This window comes from Aulostomus chinensis, chromosome 4 (genome assembly GCF_037954235.1).
Source record: "Aulostomus chinensis isolate RoL2024-O1b breed Wild chromosome 4, RoL_Achi_v1.0, whole genome shotgun sequence".
Taxonomy (NCBI): Eukaryota; Metazoa; Chordata; class Actinopteri; order Syngnathiformes; family Aulostomidae; genus Aulostomus; species Aulostomus chinensis.
The window spans coordinates 14,913,738-14,934,399 of NC_141323.1; the positions used below are offsets into that span (position 1 = coordinate 14,913,738).

The following is a 20,662-nucleotide window of genomic DNA, read 5'->3' on the forward strand; positions in this document are numbered from 1 at the left end:
TGAAGGTGACGCAGAGGGTCTAACTGGAATAGAAGTTAAAAATAAGCAATGAATGAAAGGGGATCATGTGCATCAATCAGGGCTAATCTATCTTAACGTGTTTATTCAAGAATATATGTGTCATCTCATTTCCTGCAAATGAATCTTTTCTTCCCAGGACAACCTTAATCAAATACACTCAGGAGCTATCAGCTCTAATGTGCTTCTTACGAGTCTCTAATAACCTTTTTGCTTTAATCAAATCATTCCAAAAAACTGACAACATCTTGTCACACACGTTTGACATTATCTTCTTAACATAGTTGCGTGTGTTTATGCTAAGCGGTCTAATTAAAGGATAATGAAAGCACACCAGAAGCTTATATGCTGCAATATGGGGTTTTCTTATCATGCCATTACATCTTGTGGAAGGCAATTACAAAAAAACGATCAGTGGATAGCAAAAGACAATCAGAAGCAAATTACAAAAATTAATGAATATATCAATGTTACTGTCATGCATAATTAAGCTGAATCTCAATTTCGGTCAGAAATATGTGGTGTTTGTCCGACTGGAAATGGAGGAACTGTAAGGCGGGTAAAACCTCTGACTGAAATGGAGATGGATTGAAATAATTTTTCTTGCAACAACAAAGTACAACTGGCTGTTGAAACCACAGAAAAGCACTGCTCTTCCCATAATCTGGCAGCAGGGGTGGCGCAAAAAAGATTGAGGCTTGTGTTTGTTTTATCTGAACTGTCTAATTCTTTGAAACTGACACCACAATGCTAGTGAAGAAAGATGAGTGCAGTCAGAAGGGATGCATGATATCTGCTGGCCAATATCTGCAGATGCCAATATCATCTCTATAATAACAGGTTTATGGGACATGAGCATTTTGTTCGGGAAGAAAAAAAAAACTATTAAAAAGTTGAATGTGAAAGAGGAATATCACAAAAATGGAGAAGCTAATTTTGATTTACAGTCATCAATATCTGTGATTGGGCAGATATATTTTAAAAAGTGACCAATATCTGCCGATGTCATGCCTCCGTAATTGTTAGGAGTGTTTTTCCTTCTTTAGCCACAAATTGTCTGTTAATAGATCCAGTTTAGCAGACTATCATAAATCATGATAGTATCCTGACTTTCTCCCTATTCGGAAGGATGTACACATCACTGTTGGCTGCGAAAGACACAGTCTCACTGATTTTATTTAAAATAAGAAGGAATTCTCTAACCCTAAAGTGCAAACTGCCAAGTCAGTATCTGAAATAGCCAATGACTCAACCTGCTATCAGTCTATTTCATCCTGTCTGCATTTTGCTCTCAACCTCCATATTGACAATGGGCATAAAAAAAATGGATGGAATGGACAAATTTATTTTCGTTATTAGTCATCTGTCTCCCCGGACTGCCGATTGGCAAACAATGTAAGGAGGAAGCATGCACTAATGGTTGTTAAAGGTCAATAGGTGCGGCTCTACATTCAGAGCACGCACCACTCTCACCAAGTGGATACATATTACAAAATGATTTCTGTCTGATATTTTCAGGAACAGAGGGATTGTGAAAGGTTGAGGAACTGCTGACAGTGGGAGAAAAAAAATCCCGTTTTACAGAGTTTGGTATCTCAATACCTGCGCACTGACTAGATCTGAAACCAGCTTTTGTTTGGGTGCTGATTAGGTCGGCCATTAAAGTAGACATGTAGAGGAGAGACAGATAGAGTCTGTTTCCAACTTGGCAGAGAGAACCAGAGGAGGTAGCAGAGGTCAAAGGAGACACATGCTCCATGCCAACTGCAGTATTGTGAAGGTGGGTGGGTTGGATTCACCCCCCCACACCCACACACACACACACACACACACACCCCTTTGACCTCTCAGGGTTGGCAGCCAGAAAGTGGAGGAGTGGCTTAAACTCTGATTTCCATCCTGGCAGGTAGACTTCATCCAATAAACTCTCTGATGCTACCGAGTAGAGGCTCATTGGCATGTTCTTGAAAGGCATCGAGAACAACCTAGAAGCACGCGGAAGGATGTGACCTTTGTGTCGGGGAGAGAAATGGACCCACCAGCGAGGAGGAATGTGATGAGGCAGGTTTCTTTGGGCATGTACAGCTTGAGGCGGGAGCCACTGAAGACATATTCTACCACAGCTTCTGACCGGCCCGCCCTCTGCAGGAAAGGCAAGAACTGCTTGGCTTTCTGTGTCTCCTGATGGACAAAGAGAGAGAGAGAGAAGACATTAGATGGACATGCAAATGTGTGACAAGACCCTCTATGTTTTAAAGTTAATGTTAAGTAAATAAGTAAGGGCCTGTGTCCACCGAAGCAATATTTTCCTGCTGAAAACACCCAGCTTGGAGCATGTGAGGGCGCTTTGGAGGTGCAGCCTGTCGTTGCTATGGTACAGAAGGCCCTTCAAAGTAAAAATGTCAGCACAAGGTACTTCCTCCTGTCCTTGCTCTGAGTGAAATAAAGACTCCACCACAGAGATAGAGCGGGAGGACAGACCAATTTTGCAAGTATAGAAAACATCTTGCCATCAAGTGCTTCCATATTGTTGTTCATCACTTGTACAGGAAGGACGTGAAGGTTTGTCCTCGTTTTATCTGTCCTGCCTCTGTGCAACTGTGATTGGTTGACTAAGGTAAAAAGTCTCAGTGGGGGACAATGTGTTTTAAACTGAATTTTTTCCCCCCAACTCTCAGCAGTTGCCCAAAAACAAGAAAACACTCGCTAACGCACTAGTGGCATTGTTAAAAACACAGCGCTCCCACTGTGATCAATTTAAAAACACACACAACAGATGCTGGAAAAAATGCTTCGGTCGACACAGGTCCAGACACAGAACATAAATGCGATGCGGCTGGATTCGAATGGTGTGCCTAAATTTAGTGATTGTGATCCTTAAATTTTCAGTGAGGAGCAACAATGCTGCAAGTGGAAAAAGTTTCTCAGGAGCCCTGATATTCTCTTGCTGATTTTCAAGCTACTGGAAACTACTTCGATGTTATTTGGCAATATAAATTATTCATTTTTATTTTGTATTTTCCTCAAAATTTGTGTGAAGCAAAGACGGCGACTATAATGCTCTGAAAAGGAGATTTAATAATAGTAACTTGGTGGGTGAAATTGCTTTCATCTTGGCATTTATCTGCGGTCAGATTGAAAGTTACGAGGCTATAAAAAGTGGCAAAAATCAATTCAAATACAGAAATCTCCCACCCAAAAAAAAAAAAGTAACCCAAATAGACTAAAAATGTTCACTGATGAGAGAAATCTGCAAGGCGTTTTTTTCCAGACATCTTTAAATCTTAAGCGAATGAAGTCTGCATCGCTTCTGAGTAACACGTAGGAATCTCATGCAATCAAACATTATTCCCTCTCTTTCTGCCTTCACCATCTTCTGTCTACCAGGCTGCATCAGTGGCTTATTGATGTGCTTGGGCTCCCAAAATTACAAGCAGAGAGAAATCATGTTTATTCAAGCAGAGCTGGCGATGCCGAAGCGGGACGAGATTCATAATAAACAACCGAAAAACAAAAAAGGGTAATAATAATTTAATGTGTGCCTACTCCAAGCGTGAGCGTGTAGGCACAACAGAAGTCGGTCAGTCATGGAGCAGGAGTGCACTGTGAGTGTGGTGGAGTGGTCATGGGAGTGGGAGCCAAGGCTCGGAGGGGAAGGTAGGAGTTCAAACAAGGAAAAAGCCTGTTTGCTACTGTAAATGGATGTGACAGTTCAGACTTGTACAACACCAGAAATAACACTGACATATTTTAGGGTTCTTTTCTTTTTGGGGGGGGGGGGGGGCACACCCACTTGATTTCTGTCTCGGTGAAAAGCAGATCTTAAAGTTTAGAAAAAGAGAAATCTGAATTAAGTACGTTTCCATCTACTGCTTGGGGAGGAACACCAGTTCTGTCAGGAGATGGCGGCATAGGCAATTTACGCCAACATGAAGTCAAGGTTACAAACTGGAAACAAAAAAGGAGTCGCCCTGGCAACACGCACATTATAATGCAGATGTTTTTAATGGATTTCAGTGAGGAATATTCTGGTCTCCTCGCTGGCCCACACGTATCTGTTGTCAATGTTGTTATCCGCCATGTTGCCTCACGTTATGAGAAAACCAGAAATACGCCGTCAAAGGAAACAGTCATCGCCTGAGTTTGTTTGCCATTTCAGAACTTATTCGCCAAATGTGTTTCCATTTTTCAATTTGTGCACTAACTCTTCTTCGCGTGTGTCAAACACCACCTCATGAGAGTGATGCCATGATTTTCTGATGCGCTACTTCAAAACCTGCACAAAAACAGGGGGATGGAAACCCAGCTAGAGATGCAACATGTTGGCGGTGGGACTCAAACACAGCGACAATGGGACTGAGAGGTCAGGTGCCCTAAAGCCTTAAACTCCACCTCCCGAACTCCACCTACAAAAAGTCCTAAGTGGCCACTTGAGTGGGAAGACAACCGATCCAAACATTCTCCCGTTCACACAAACAGATTTCCAGCACCTACAGTGTGAGTGGGCTGTGTGCAGTCGAACTTGGTTCAGGGAAAAAAAAAAAAAAATGAAGAGACATGAGAGGGGAGAGGAGATCATTATGCAACCTTTAGAGGTATGAGGTGAGTCAAGTGCTTTATCCACTCTCCTCCCACCACCTCTGTTCATCTCCTACATTTTATGTTTATAAACCCATCTCTGCTCTATTTGTGATTGCTTCCCACTCAATGTACATAATCCTTTTCTGCAAACCTTTACCACCAGGCTAGAGGAAGCTGACGTATAGCAGTGTGTATTTTGGTGTTTGTGGGGGTGCGCCTGTGCACGTGTACAGCTGTGCGTGGGCGTGTATTAGGGGGGGGGGGGGGTGGGATTAAACGGAAGGAAGGGGAAAGATGTTTTAGAGGGAAGGGGGGGGGTGACAATGTTGCTATTTTTATCCTTTTATGAGAACGCTCATTACATTAGCCTAGCCAAACAACTGGTGCGTGCCCGTACACAAACGCCTACTCGCCTGCACTGCCTGGCAACCATCCTGGACTGTGCTGCAAAATATATCTATCCATCCATCTATCTATCTTTATTAATAGATACATATATAGACATATAGATATACACACACACACACACACACACACACACGTATGCCATGTCTCTGAGTGGAAACAGAGGGGATGTTGAGGGGAAGGGAGGAGATGCAGCTGCTTATATTGGCACTGACCTAAACCACAACCCATGCTGGGACTAATAAGAGAGGGGCTTCATGTACATATGACAAGGCACAATCATGCTTTTTTTACATATAGATGTGAGAGAGAGAGACAGCGAGAGAGAGAGACAGCGAGAGAGCGAGAGAGAGCGAGAGAGAGAGAGAGAGAGAGAGAGAGAGAGAGAGACCACCGCAGCTTTTGCACGGTTACTCTCCAGCTGGAAATGTGGAGTGGCGTATTGCATCTATTTCTTTTTTTTTTGTTGCATTAATAAAGTGAAATTAATTATTGAGCAACGCCACCCACAATTATTCAAGACATTGTCGTACATAAAATGTCAGTTTAGCCACTTAATTTGGGAAAGGGGGGTTGGGGGTGTTTTAAAAGTCTGAAAAGGCACTAAAACCCTCTGACGAAGCAGCGCTGCACAGTCAGCATAACAACCGCCTTGTTTTAATCATCTTTACAGGGTCCAGTACGTTATCTGTCCTGCTGACACAGTCCTGACCATGTGGAAGGAGTATAAATAGACTCTAGAGTTGCATTTGCATTTAAGAACTTTTTTTTTTTTTTTTTTTGCAATTCCACTGAATGCCTCTGTAAAAATACAAGGTGATGCATCCTGTAGACCATTCGGAGTTAAAAAGGACAAATACTGAATTGGAAAGCCTGATTAATTTAACCAAATGCGTCTCTAGAGCCTACAAGTATGGATACTACACGAGAGCTCAAGCGAGAGAGACAATGAGGTGCTAATGTTTCTCAAGTTCAATTTGGAGTCGTTCACAGCAGACCATTGAGTAGCTTATTAAAATGTATAAGAGACAGCGAGTCCGCACTCACATAGATTATAATGGCACTCCAGTGAATCTGAATAAAGTATTTTACAGCTGTTGTGTAACTTTTATTTGCTGTGTGGTTTGATAAGCAATGTGGGATTTAAAAAAAAAAAAAAAAAAAAAAGAGGCTGAGCTGCACGGGGTTAAAACGCTGTTGCAAATGCACAAGGCTGGGGTCGCGGTGCGTCGCCATGGCTTCTGATTTGTTTGTAGGTGGACAGTCAGTGGATGGAGCTTTTGTAACACTAGCAGCTACTACAGGTTGGTTTAGGCGGTCTGTGGGTGTGTGTGCGTGGGTGTGAGTGAGTGTGTGTGTGTCTGTGTGCGCGATGTGAAGATCCGTGACTATCACCGAGTCTTTCCAGATGTGTTTTTCTCCAAGATTAACAAAGGTTAATATGTAAAGACATAATATAAATATAATATAAGAATAAACAAATAATGATTGATGGAGAAGTAAAGTTTCCCTTTTGTGTGGTGTGAGAATGTTACAAAATTCCTCCAGCAGCGAGGTCAGTACCTAACGAGCTCCGATACCCATCAACATGCCGGTATTGATTATATTTATCAGCGCGTATGTCAATTAATCACTGGTTCTGGCTCCACTTGTGTCACCTCATCGCTACCAGCAAGCTAATAAAGAATCCCACTTGATCACTTTGTGACTTTCTTTGTCTCTCATGTTCATTTGGTGAGTACTCTTCAAATCAGGCTTCATTAGCCAAATAATGCCTCTATCAAGCCCCTGGGCACACATAAACAAGCTAGGACCAAGCATCACTGATGATTCCATTAATGGCTCTGATTATTTTAAGGTTAGGGAACTGGCTGTGAAGATTAGTGGGTGGCCTGCTGAATTGAGGATTAGATTGTCTTCTGAGAATTACTCTGTGTGTGTGTGTGTGTGTGTGTGTGTGTGTGTGTGTGTGTGTGTGTGTGTGTGTGTGTGCGTGCGTGTGTAGGTAAATAGTTCAGTGGTTTTGAGGGCGTTGAGGTCCTGGAGCATCTTCCGAGTGTCACGGGGCGTATTGTGTAAATGAATCCACACTCTTGGCAGATGCTTATCCTATTCAAATGTCGTGAAAACAACAACAAGAAAAGAAAAGACAAAAGGAGCTGAAAATAAGATAAAGCGGTGCATTCAGGCGCAAAGAAAAACCTACCCCAGAGATATCAGCCACTCTGTGGATGGGCACCTCCTTCTTGCTGTGGAGCCCCTTCCCATTCTTGATGGCCCTGCAATCGAGTCAAAGCACAAAACAACACATGTTGCCATCAATGCTCCATTGTCATCATAACACATGGAGGAAGGCTGGAGGCCTAATAGGCCTGACTGAGTGATCATGGCAGTTATAATAAGGGAGCTCGTGTCATCATGAATGCAAAGTCATACCACTTTCTCTTTATTATGGCTCAAATGGACACGCTAGTGGATTTTTTTTTTAATTCCTCTATCCAGATTATCTACAGGTTTGAGATGAAAGGGGGGGGTGGGTGGAACATTTTAATATGCAGGATAAATTATTCTAAGAATCAATGGCGGGAAAGGAAGAGCCAGCCGGGACGGGTTTTCACACAATGATGACTGGTGCAAGCAATGGCTGCTTTAAAAAGCCTGGGGGCCTGCATGAGATGACCGCTGTGGAGGGATTCGTGTCACCTCTGGGTCACTGATGTGCGAGCCATTGGCTCCATGATAAAGCTTCAACACCGAGCATTCATACATGTGCGTTTAATAGTTCCTTGAAGGCCTCGTGCAGCCAGAACTAAAAATAAAACCAAGGCTATAGACAGAAACCTCTCATCAGCTCTAATAAGACCCCACCAGGGACACGGAAAGACCGATTAGGACAGAGCGAAAGAGTGGGAGAGAGCAAGAGAGAAGACACAGAAGCTGGTGGAAGGACAAATTGGAAAACAACTAAGGTGGAGAAACAAGGACGAGATGTACAAAGACAGAAGGCGAACAGGAGCAGGGAGACCTGAGAGGAGTGACACTGCAGCAGAGAAAACGGGAGAGATAGTTCTATAAAAGGAGGCTGTAGCAGCATCTGCTCTACCTATAGCCAGATCCTAATCTATGGCAGAGTAATAAAGCTCGTACTAAATCTCTCCACTGCACCTCCATATAATTATATTCATAGAGTCTGTATAAAGAGAGAGTCTGATTTAGCATCCAATGTTTAGACGGGTGTATGTGTGTCCAGGCATGTATGTGCTACATGTGACCGAGAGCAATGAAGGTTGTGATCTGAGACGGTGGCGTGGCAAAAAATAATAAATTCTGGAAATAAGTGAAATGCAATTTGGGGAAGGGGGGAAAAAAATCCTCAAGGTCATATTCAATTCTCCTCAACATCCTAATAGCTGAATATGTCAAGGTCACGTAAAAGTCGTGGGATGGCGGTGTGTGTGTGTGTGTGTGTGTGTGTGTGTGTGTGTGTGTGTGTGTGACAAGGGGTTTGTGGAAGAGATGATGGTACTGTGTGGATGCGTGTGTTCACGTGAATGCGGTGGTTTACTTGAGAGTTGTGTGTGCCAAGTGTGTAGCAGTGCAGGTTCATATAGGGGAAGACTGAAGGAGAGTGAACGCTATGTGCGTGAAGGTGTGTGTGTGTGCGTGTGTGTGTGTGTGTGTGTGTGTGTGTGTGTGTGTGTGTGTGCGCATGTTCCTGACCGTGCCTCTGCAGCAAGCAGTTCGTCGTAGTGGGAGGAGCGCTGGTCGTCATCCTGTCTGTATCTGATGACTGTGGCCAGGCCTTTACTGACCAGAGCTTCTGCTATGTTACTGGAGAGAGGAAGACCAGGAAGTTACTTCAGTGAAAAGCTGCACAGCTCCTTGGCTTCATACTGAATAAATAAGCTAACACACAAAGACATCAATAACGATGGATTTGATAACAAATAAATATCATTTAAAAACTGACGTTAACTTCACAAACCACTTCCTTGTTGTGCTTCTGTGCATATTGTACATTAATGTTCGGGCCGTGTGAGATACAGATATACGGAGACAAATTAGCTTCGTAGCATTGTGTTTCACGATGTTAAGGACACAGATGCCGACAATATCAAAGGTGTGAGAGCAAAACTGCTAGCAGCAACTAATGCTATTTATCTCAGTCGCAGGAAATGCTATCACCGGGTTCGCTATAATAGTCGTACGTCTCCTTTTAGCAACTTCCACTATAAGACCTCCATGCAGATTTAAGTAGCATGCTTTGTTTTTTTGTTGTTTTTTTAACCTTTAAATATTCAGAGAAGGTTAAGTGAGGTTGTTTTTGCTGGGACAATTTAAAGTTGGGATTAAGAGACTCTTCCCTTATGAGGAATAAGGAGGTGAGGTAACGAGTGAGGAGCAAGCACTGTCCCTCGGTCCTCAGGATTGAACCGGCCACCTTTTGGGTCACGACTGCTTCAAAATATATGAATAGAGTTACGATTATTCCATAATCCATCCTACTGAGCACCCAGGAAGTGAATATACCATAAGGCGAGGTCATACAAAGTTCAAATCTCCACCCAAATTACTGCCCTACCCCCCTGACCCCTGCATTCATGGGAGGCCATGCCAAATGTTGCCCGTGGAGCAGAACGGCTGGTGTAGGGAGCTAATGCCAATTTGTAATTGGAAGGGTGAGGAGTTCAGGTCATGACCTTGCACTGTACCATCAGATATGAAACAGTCGGCGCAATGGCAAACAGGGATCGTGTTTCCGTGTGTGCAATTCGGATTCATGTCTGGACTAATAAAAATCAGGAAGTGTGCTTCCAACCATTTTATTTTTTTTTGGGGGGGGGGGGGTGTGGGGGGGCTGACTTCTGAAGTTTCATTTCAAGTATTGTGACATTAAAGCCCCCCCCCCCCCCCCCCCCCCAAAATCCAGTTTTGATTAAATTCAAACCTCACAGAAGTTCAATATCGTTTATATCTTGGAGAGTGCATAAAATACATGTTTCAAACAGATCATCTTCAAAAAGCGTGTTTGAAGATAGAAAGTAATTGCTTGCACTAAGGTGACCCTTCTCATGAAAAATTAAAATACCAAAAAAAAAGCACTTTCAAGGTTTCTTTGTGATTTAGGATGAAACGCAGTTCTCAGCTCATACAAATTATGACTCTGTCATTTTATGTTAGATGCATTTAACTTGTTCTTTAACTGTTTTATGGCAGGAGACGGGGTTCATTGATGCAGAAAGCGTCTCTGGAATGGTATATTTTATCAGCAACAGGACTATAAATCTGAGCGGTACACAAACACAAAGCAGGCTTCTCAGCAATGCGTTCCATTACTTACATGCCGCCGATCGTGACTGTAGCACAGGTGCGTTCTGGGAAGGCAGGGGTCCCTTCTCCGGGACCAGTGGCTGCTCTGATGTAGTCCACTGTCACGTTGACCTAAAGGGGCATGTAACCACACGAGGTCAAAAAACACACCCAGAGAACTGAGACAAACAATAAGTGTTGAGGGTGTTGTGACGTGTGTGTGTGTGTGTGTGTGTGTGTGTGTGTGTGTGTGTGTGTGTGTGTGTGTGTGTGTGTGTGTGTGTGTGTATGTGAGTGTGTGTGTCTCTAATTCTCAAGGTCACTCCCAGTCAGTGTGAATCATGTCAGGCAGCACTGTAGATGTCCCAAGAGGATGAGTATTAACACAGTGTGGGTGTTTGGGACAATACAGACACACACACACTAATGGTGAAAGAACGCAAATGACTACACTGTGTTCTCAACACAGCTCCCTGGGGAAAGACTCCCACCCACCCTGGAGTTTTGTCACTCAGCTGTGTGTGTGTGTGTGTGTGTGTGTGTGTGTGTGTGTGTGTGTGTGTGTGTGTGTGTGTGTGTGTGTGTGTGTGTCTACAGACGTGACGGGGAAAGCCTGCTGCTTTGTGGGCTAGACTCAGGATGTCAGCGCTAACAGCTGGGATGAAGCCATACCCGTACACCCAATCGGCAGTTAAAGAGCTGTGTGTCAACAATGTCAGACGAGTGTGACGGGGGGAAAAATAATGTGGGAATGTGGTTCTGTATCACAGCATCACAGCGTAGAAAACAAGTCAAACCCAGACTCTGCAGACAGGGCTATTACAAGGACATGAAAGATTCCAACAAGGACACAGGATGACACGGACTTGTCATTACATGGACAGGAGGACTTGGTGACATGAGCAGGGGAAGAGAGGAGCTTCATTCTCAGCAGAACGTATGCAGTACGTTCTTCACACTTTTAGGTATCAGAGTATTTTTTTATTAAGTCTAACCACATATTCTTTGTGGATCTGAGCACTGAGTCACTTCAAAGTAACCGAACTATCCCTTTAAAACACAGTGACTGTCCTTTCAACTTGTGCAATTTGTTAACACGTTTACCCAGAGATCATCATAGGCCGCTAAACTGAGTTCTAATCATTATTTCTATTCATTATATAACCTTGCATTTCTATGCGAATCCATTTTTCCCTCCTCACCCCGACAACATCAATGTATGTTTTATTCCACCAATGTCCTGACAATCCCTCATGTCGTCTTAACATAGTTGGTCATGATCCTCTCAACACCAGTACATTGTGCAGCATCCCAGCTGTCCAGACGCCCCCAAATTGTATTAATTGTGTAAGCACACAAATAAAACCCTTCTTATTGTCATGTAGGAAATTCAGTGAACGTCACCTTCCCATGGACGTTCCTCATGTCCTTGTAGCCCAAACATGACACACAGTTTCATGTCTATTCAGTCTCATTAAAATTTGAGGTAATTAAAATGAAGAGGGGAGGGAGGAAAGAAACAACAACACAATTTGCATTGTTCCTCATGGTTATATTAATGTCTAAAGGGACACAGAGTAATGAAAAACGGAGAACGCAGGTCTGGTAAATTAGATAAGCTTCAACAGCAAAAGTGAATAAGAACATGAAAAAGGGAAGAGCTTTGGGTGTTAAGATTGACACGCAAAAGCAAGATATGCTGGATGCCATAAACTGTGTAACCAGACAACCAGTAGGCTACTTCCCCATTAAGCGAGGAGATGACAGATTATAAACTTTGACCAGGCTATATTAGATTAGAGGAAATCAAGACCCATTCTCCACGGACATCTAACTGATCTCCTGATAAGCCAGAGCTATCTATAAGACCCCCCCCCCCCCCCCCCCATAGAAGAGTGAGACAGAGGGGGAGATGCAGTAGATGGATTAGAAAGTGTGTGTGTGTGTGTGTGTGTGTGTGTGTGTGTGTGTGTGTGTGTAGGGGGGTTGATAAGAACAGGGACAGCAGGAGAGGTGTGAGCCTAAATGTTTTTTGTTCTGCTGGGGGGAACCCTGTAGCATCAAGGGATTCAGTTGGTTTTGTCAAAATTATTCATGTTTGTTGCAACACCAATGCACAGTACACATGTCTAATAAGGTATTATTTGAGTGACACTCCTTTGTGCATCTATGTTACTTCATGCATGCACAATATCTAAATTGATATTCCAACTAAAACCAGAAAAAGCCTTGGTTACTAGAAGGATTTTAATTTTCCATCCTCTTAATTAACTGAACCCTTTAAGGGTACTTCTGCCATGCCTTAAAGTGGGCAACAGTAATCTAGCACAGCATGAGCACAGCAGGAGTACTTTTTCCTATAAGGAGTTAAAAGGCTGCAGTCCTTGACATGTACATACATATGGAAATGACTTCATTTAAACCAGTTCATAACAGCAACCACTTTTTAAACTTCTCCCTTTGGAGCGTTTACAGCTATTCTACAAACAAACCTATACGTATTCATGCAGCCTAATGTGTGCTTTGTGTGCCACAGATACGGCCCATCAGCGGAAACTTGGGTTTGAACAGCTCCGATCTCACGGCAACTGTAAGGCTTGATGTGGCAAATAGGTATGAGACCAATGCAGTATGAGGAAAGCGAGGTAAACGAGAAATGTGTGTTTGAGGGGGAGAAGTGTTTTAGCGGACTGTGATTACAGCTGATGATCATCTGACTGTGATGATTATAGAAGCAGTCATTGTGCTCGGGCACTGTAAAAAAAAAAGACCTGGGGAGGGAATATTTGACGAGGATCCTTATAACGCTTCCAGACTGAGGAGTCAAGACTGACCTACACCTTGCCCACAAATCAAAGCCGGCCAACCTAAACTCCAGTGGAGGCTGGTAAAAATTCTGCAGCATCATTGTTTGGTAGTAGCACATGAAGTCAAGCAGGTGTGTTTTATGCCTCCTGCAGGTAGCTACACTGCGCAGGGGGTACATGGTCTCTGTATATTGATTTGTTATGGTATGAATGATTGATACGCTTATGCTTTGTAACTGCCCCCACCCCCCACCAAAGAATCTTTTCAAGCTTAATGAACAGAGCTATGCTGGAAGGGGGGGAAAAAAACCAAGCTGGGACAGTATAATCCAGAGAGGAAGAGAGGGACGTGGAGGAGGAGGTAGAGGAAGCCCCATCTGGATTTTGAACCGTGGGACCTAGTGACGCTTGGGTCTACACGCTTAGCATCTCACTTAACACACACACACACACACACACACACACACACACACACACACACACACCTCAAGCCCCCCCAAATCAAATCTCACCCGCTAATACACACTATATCAAATACCTCAGTCAATACATGAAAATTCTCATGGCATGCACACTCACATGCACACCAATAAGAGGGGAAAACTCTGGCACTAACAGTACTACACAAGCAGCTGCATAACAGGAGCCACTTTGAGCATGCAGGATTATCCGAATGTGCTCAACCCTGATAAGTGGCTTAATGCAACATTTCCATTGGACTTTTTTTTTTTTTCTGCTGAGGCTGAGACCCAGGCGCACAAGAAGCACTACTTATAAAGTTAGCCAAATCAAGCTTTTTGGGATTATGTCACCATGCAAGCGCTGCCATTTCAATGGGGGCGGGGATATATATATATTTATTCATTAATTTATTTATATGTGAGAGAGACCGACATAAAATGACAGAGAAGAAGAAACTGCTTTGAGGCATATTTAGCCTACCTTAAAGAAATGTTTTTTGTTTGTTTGTTTGTTTTTTTAACAATAAAAGTTAAAGCAAAAGTAAACATCCACGAACACCTGATGATAAACTTTCACGCTCTTATGACTGGGGGAAAGTTAATGAAGTTAGTTTTTGCAGTTCTATTTTATGCTGATTGTATTGGAAGTGATAAAGATTTTGCCATCAGTCCTTTCAAATTCAACAACGGGTTTTGCATCAATTCTTTTCTGCTTTTCACTTATCAAATATAGACTCCCCCTTAGCCAAGAAAAAAAAAGGCAATCTTTTGAATATGGATATCAGATGTGCTTTATAAAAAGATCAAAAGCACAGTGGTGTCCTTGTAGGGATGAAGAATAGCGGGTTTAATAGAGAGAAGGGGGGGGGGGAAATGCGGGTATTTAATGTTGCTTCATTCTTCTGAAGTGGAGCAGTGGCGTTATGGGTGTGAGGTTTAGCTCAGAATGCTGAGACTTGATGCTTAGTCACGTCCTAGAAGGTTTAGTCGAGGAAAAAATCTCCTCGTCTCCCAAATTCAGGGTTAGGGTTAGGGTTATATGGATTATATGGATTGTACACTGAGGACGTCTGATGTTGTACTAAACCTTGTGACTTCAGGTGATGATCCAGTCCAGCTGGAGCTCCATGGTGCACCTTTGGTAGTTTGACAATGAATGTACAGTCACAACCCTGACGGGTACTCTTTAGGGACAACCTCCCACGCAACCACAGTGTACAGGGCATTTCCATTTTAAATCAACTGGGTTAAGGCCCAATTACCCCAATGGTGATTTACTTTTTTTTTGTCTTTGTGTCATAGAAGAAAGAAAGACATAAATATGGAGTTTCCTGGAAGAGAATTTCAAGGGAAGCTGTGGTCTGAGAGTCTTCTACTCATGCTCCCTGCTCCAAATCTGTCTCTATAGAGCTTAGTGTTCAGAGACAGGCTGACAGTGTAAGTGGGTCGGTTAAACTCCTCTCTTTGTTGGAGAGCAACATGCATCTCAACACTTGTGCAGCTACCTGCATCCAACTTCACTGAAGTAGGCCAAGGTAGCACAGATTAACATTAAACCCTTGATTGTTAAAGCATTATGTTTGGGAGTAAATATACACCCAAAGCGAGTGTGTGTGATCACTTCATCCAAAGTACTTCCTTCTTGCTGCCAAGACAGCTGAAGGGTGATACCCCCCCCCCCCAAAAAATATATATATAGAAAAATTCAACATTCTAAAAAGGTTCTGCAACAGCCTGATATCAGACAGAATTGTCAACTTAGGTTTCCATCTTCAGTCAGACATTGACTCCACTCTGACGGCTTTCTGTAAAATTCGATTTACCCAAATCAGTCACTAGAGACCGAAGTATCTGACTCAATCTAATATGATTGTGGAAGTGGAGTGGAATGGACCAAAGTAAAAACAAACTGAGCGATATTTAAACCACATGCCACACGGTTATGAGAGAGGTTTTCCCTGAAGACAACATCTGACAACTGCGTTAGACCCATATATTAGCACAGATTGGATAATTGTTCTCTCCCCTCCTCCTCCGCGGAGCTCATCGGATCAATGTTTTTCTCCAACAAAGAAACTGTTTCATCATGTCATGTTACCAGTAGAATCAGTCAACTCTGGGTGGGTGTATTCAAGGCAAGTTCTGCAATTACTTAAAAAAAAAAACCACACACAAACACACAAAAAAAACCACATTATACAAGGAGACAGAGGGTTTAATTCAGAGCTGTAGCCTTGGTGGATTAGCAACAATGAAGGAATGGAAGAGAAGCAATGTTCCAGAGCTCTTCTGTTATTGATTTTTGGAGAGTAAGTAGGGATGAGGCTGTATTGCTGCTAAACAGGCGAGAGCTTTCCACTTAAATGCAACACACTTCAAAAAGCGCTATAAGCATTCGCCTGGGAGGCCACAAGCTTAGACTGATGGTTTCGGGTTGGGCTTTGGAGGGTTGCTGTGTTGCTTGTGCAGGGATGTCGGTTTTGACTCATTTTGCAACCGACAAATTATTATTATTTTTTAATGGTTTCACATGCAAGAGGCCTTTCCCTTTTAAACCACTACTGATGGTAAGTTAGAGTTGTGCATAACATAGCACAGAGTCCAAGGGAGCTCTTGTGGTCAACATCAATGAAGTGACAGGTGGTAGTGATGTAGCTTTTGTTTTTCCGAGTTCTCCAGCAGCCTGTGGTCAGAGCTAGCTTATTTGCCCCAGCTGACTACACATTTTCCAGTGCGTTCAGTCATGGTAGCTCTCAATGGACTAAAATACTTGGGTACTGCTCTTTAGCTCATTGATTGGCAGCATATCTGTGTAGCAGTGATGTTATCTTTGGCTGAGAGCCATCCAAGGACACTCGGATGATATTCTTAATGTAATACAATAAGCATGCTGCTTCTGCTGCATTTGTGGATGTATTGACTCCCTGCACTGAGCCTTGGTTAGGATGTTTCATTCTTTTAGCTGCCGTTGCATTAATTCAGGTGAACCCATAAACTCAATTTGTGTAGCTGATTTGCCGTTTATCAGTCACAATGCCCAACATGTAGACAAATGACCCTGTGATGACATCACATCCAGTTGCTGAGAGTGATAGAATCTCTGGCATAGAGTGGACACACACATGCACTGAAAGCCATGCATGTGTGATTGAATTAGCCAGAGCCCATTTAAATGTAGGGTGTAAACAAGGTCACTGACTTTGATATTCTAGTCACACTTAAGGTACCAACTCCTTTGGACAAACACACATTTGTGTATATTTCCCTCTCTGACAGTCTACAAACAACAATTTCCCTGAGGCAACAAAAGGCACAAGAACATTTTAGCGGAGTTGACTTTTTTTTTTTTTTTAAACGCCCTCTAACACCCTCGTCAGTCTTAACAAACGGCACAGATCGATCTGAGAGAGTAGAAGGATTTCGCGCGTATGCTTGCTTGCGTGGGGGTGTATCGTCGACAGTCATAACACAATATGTGAAGCATGTCATGTAAATCATGGAGTAGACTTGTTGCACCTCGTAGCACCAGCACGATTATCATGTATTGAATTATTCTACTCCACTGCTATTGTTGTCGTTGTCGAGGCTGCAAGCCTTAGGCTGGAGTCTGAGCGAACACTTCAACACAACAGTCGGGTAAAGGCAGTGTTCTTGTGGATTTGTCTCTTGATGTCTATATAAATGTTTGATGATTTCACCAAAATACCATGTGGACATGCAATCCTATAAACAACCCCAACATGGTGCTCTGCAGTCATTATATGACTTTGTGTAGAGTTAGTTACATACTGGAGACACACATTTTAAGATTTGGTCTCCCTATTCCCATCTCTCACACATTCATTATCTCCAAACACAAGCACTACAAATAAACAGCAGAATCATTATTCTCTCTTCACTCATCAAAAGCCGGCTAACGGCAAAATTATCAGTCATTAAAAAAACATTAATGAGGATTATTAAAAAGGACTGTGATGAGAGGCTGGGACAGGGATATGAATCTCACTCCTGTACTGAATGCCAAAAGGAACTTTTGGCTTTGAGTGGGTGTATGTTTTTGCATTTCTCAGGCTGTACTGCTAATGTGTTTTTGTTGTTGTTGTTACTTTCAACTCTGTAAACTTATGAGGCTGAAGTGTTTGTTCCATCTATTGTTTTGGGTGCTGCGGTTTGGACGACTGCAATCTGTATGTGTGGAAAATGCTCAGCCTGACAGAAACGCAGGCTGGGAATGTCAAAAGCGCACTAAGAATTGATTTGTGGTGGTCTAAGCTTGAAAATCTGACAGCTGGAAGGGAGCCGCAAAACAGCACTGACCTGATGAGATAACATCTGACTAGAGAAGTCATTTTGTCAACGTGATTGTCCTCAAAAAACTGCAATTTCATGTAGATTTTCTACGAGAAAAACGACAGTTTTTTTTTCTCCCCCAATGTGCTGTAGCTCCCATTAGACCGCAGCGCCTCTGAAACTAAAATGCTTGAGTTAGGCGTCAACAAATCATCGTTCCACTCAGGCAGTGGACAACAGCTCTGGGCGTACCCCTCAGAAACAGTCAACCTCTCTCCCTGTGCCATTATTACCACTGGAGGCGGCAAAATTGCCACTGTACAGAAAAGGATGTAAGCACGATTTGACTGATTTACCAAGGGGACCCTGATATGAGAAACAACCCACCTTACAATGAGAACTTGACTCTGGTATGCAAGACAAAGTTGGATATGTACTTTTACTGTCCTCAGGTGCCAGCTAATTATATTATGAATCACTGTAGCTCCATTTTTTTCATTGTGCTGCAGTTTCTGATTTCAATGGGGGGGTGGACGACAGATATTTTCCAAGTGAAAACCCCATTCATTTTCTCCACAGAGGAGATGATTATCGGCCAAACTGTTGAAAATAGGTCTGAGGTCAACCACCATGAGCGAGAAGGTTGTGAAACAATGAGAACTGCTCCAGGACAAGCCTCAAGCTTGTGGGAAATCAACCCTCTTTTCAAAACAAAAAAAAGAAAGTGTTTTACATGCATTCTCAAGGAGAAACGCTACATTTCCCAAAGGGTATGGTTGACCTCTCTAATCTGGGGAGGGTGCGTCGTTACCATGGTTATGCATACAGAATCAATCTCTCTCACTCATTTTCAGTTTCACAAGTTACCATTGTTGTTGAGAGGAACCTGGCTGCAGAAAAATGATTTCCCTTCCTGGCAATTTCATGTTTACCAACATTAGATACATGTTAGCTCGTCACAATGTAAGTTGGTCACCACACGTAATTATTTCAAACAGCGCTGGAATGATGGATATATCATTGGAAATGCCTTCTGGGATGAGTAGTTCTTTAACTTTTAAGGGCATACACAGTCATGTGTCTTTGCCACCTTTGTTTACATATTCCTGTTTTTGAGCGGAATTTTATATTTGATAGTCACAATTCATATGCTTGCTGACCATCTTGGCACCCGACATAAAACTCTTGATATAAATTTGCTAAAACACCCAAGAAGGAATTTGAAGAAAAAAAACAAAAACCTTTGTGACACCGTCGCAGGTGCCGCTATAGAACCAGATGGCTATAATTTTATATGAATCCGCCGCTGTACCACTTTTGGATCTATTGGTTAACTTGATGTTCTGTTTGATGGTTTGGCGCCAACTGCCTTTGTTTCTTGCCTAATCTTAGTCAAACCTAGTCAGTTATTTTAGTCCACAAACAATAAAAGGCATTCCATGCAGGATCCCGTCTGCACATCGTCACTTCCCTTATTCCTAGACACCATCACATCTGCTGGGTGTTAAAAAGTTCAAAACCCTGGTAGATTCAAATTAAATGTCAGAGCAGCAACAGATCCAGTTCAAATCTGAGACATTTCCCCCCTCTCAGACCAACATTCAGCGTAGAAATACAGATGTTGAAGCAGTGGTGCGCACTGGAGTGTGACTGAAGCGCTCTTTAGCTCGGCACTGGGCTGTGCTGGGTTAGATGTGTGTAAATCATAGCGGCCCCCAAGGTATACAGACCCGGCAGATCAATAGACACAAGAGGGAGAAATCAACACTGCTTGTTTAAAGGGTGCGTCCGGGGCAATACCAAGCTCCAGGGCATCTACCAAACGCACTTGGTATTCACACATACGAGAAAGAGAGAAACTGATATCTCGCTTTAGGCTTCAAAATTGTTGTGTGCTTGGCTATTGGCGAAGAGGAAATGGGTGTTGGGACTGTATGTGCAGCCACTGGGGGAGTTCCTTTTTAGACTTATTGTTTAATTCCTTAAAAGCTGATTTGAGGCAATCATGTTGATTAACATTCTGGCAAACAGACTCAGACAGGACACAGTGCCAAAGCTTTTCAAAGTCAATCACAAGTTCTCACCTTCTTTCCAATGAGCTTCTTCCTCAGGAACTCGCGGGCTTCAAACATGTAGGGGATGTCATAAAGTGGACGGAACCGTTTGTCTTTGTCCTTATTCTTTTCCTGAATGGAAAACAAATAGGGAGAGGGGTCATTAAGAGGACATGGAGAATCCAACCCAAGATTTTGAGACTGCGTTTACAAGTCAAGAATTAAAAAGGTGGAAACGTTTAAGTCATAAAAGTTGCTTTATTCTATAAGTGCTGCTACTGTAGAATGAGGATTGGATACTTGGAATCAGGTTTAAAAACATTAAGGAGGTAGCACATAGAGATATTTTATATGAAACACAAAAGACTATCTTGTGATGCGCTGTAGCTTTAACTGTTTGAACATTGTCAATAATCCGATAAAACACAGTCAACAACCCCCGTACGCCTTACTCATACAAGCACAAACACAGAACTGCACAGAGTCAAACTCTTTGTTCCACCTTTCACCTTCTGCTTCCGCCTTACAGCAAGAGATCAGGTCTCTGTGCTCACTATGGAATATTTGAACAGCAGTCTTTCATGCATGCACAACTACACACACAAAACACACCTACAAACAACCTTGCCTGCTGTCAACACTGACAGACACGCACCACAAAATCAAAGTCCGCAATTACCATTGACGCGACAATGCAAAAACACACTATGTATAACAGAGGCATAAATGCCAGCTG

General features: G+C 42.8%; 1 protein-coding gene across 1 annotated transcript in view; it reads right to left on the reverse strand.

The window, feature by feature from the left end:
- Nucleotides 1–20,662, reverse strand: part of snd1 (staphylococcal nuclease and tudor domain containing 1) — a 176,049-nt gene that overhangs the window by 123,674 nt on the left and 31,713 nt on the right. The window contains exons 11-15 of the mRNA XM_086202009.1: nucleotides 19,957–20,058; nucleotides 10,346–10,446; nucleotides 8,725–8,835; nucleotides 7,211–7,283; nucleotides 2,058–2,199 (exon numbers count right to left, since the gene is read on the reverse strand). Of these exons, the coding sequence (XP_086058135.1) occupies nucleotides 2,058–2,199; nucleotides 7,211–7,283; nucleotides 8,725–8,835; nucleotides 10,346–10,446; nucleotides 19,957–20,058 (529 nt within the window). The remainder of the gene's footprint in view (nucleotides 1–2,057; nucleotides 2,200–7,210; nucleotides 7,284–8,724; nucleotides 8,836–10,345; nucleotides 10,447–19,956; nucleotides 20,059–20,662) is intronic.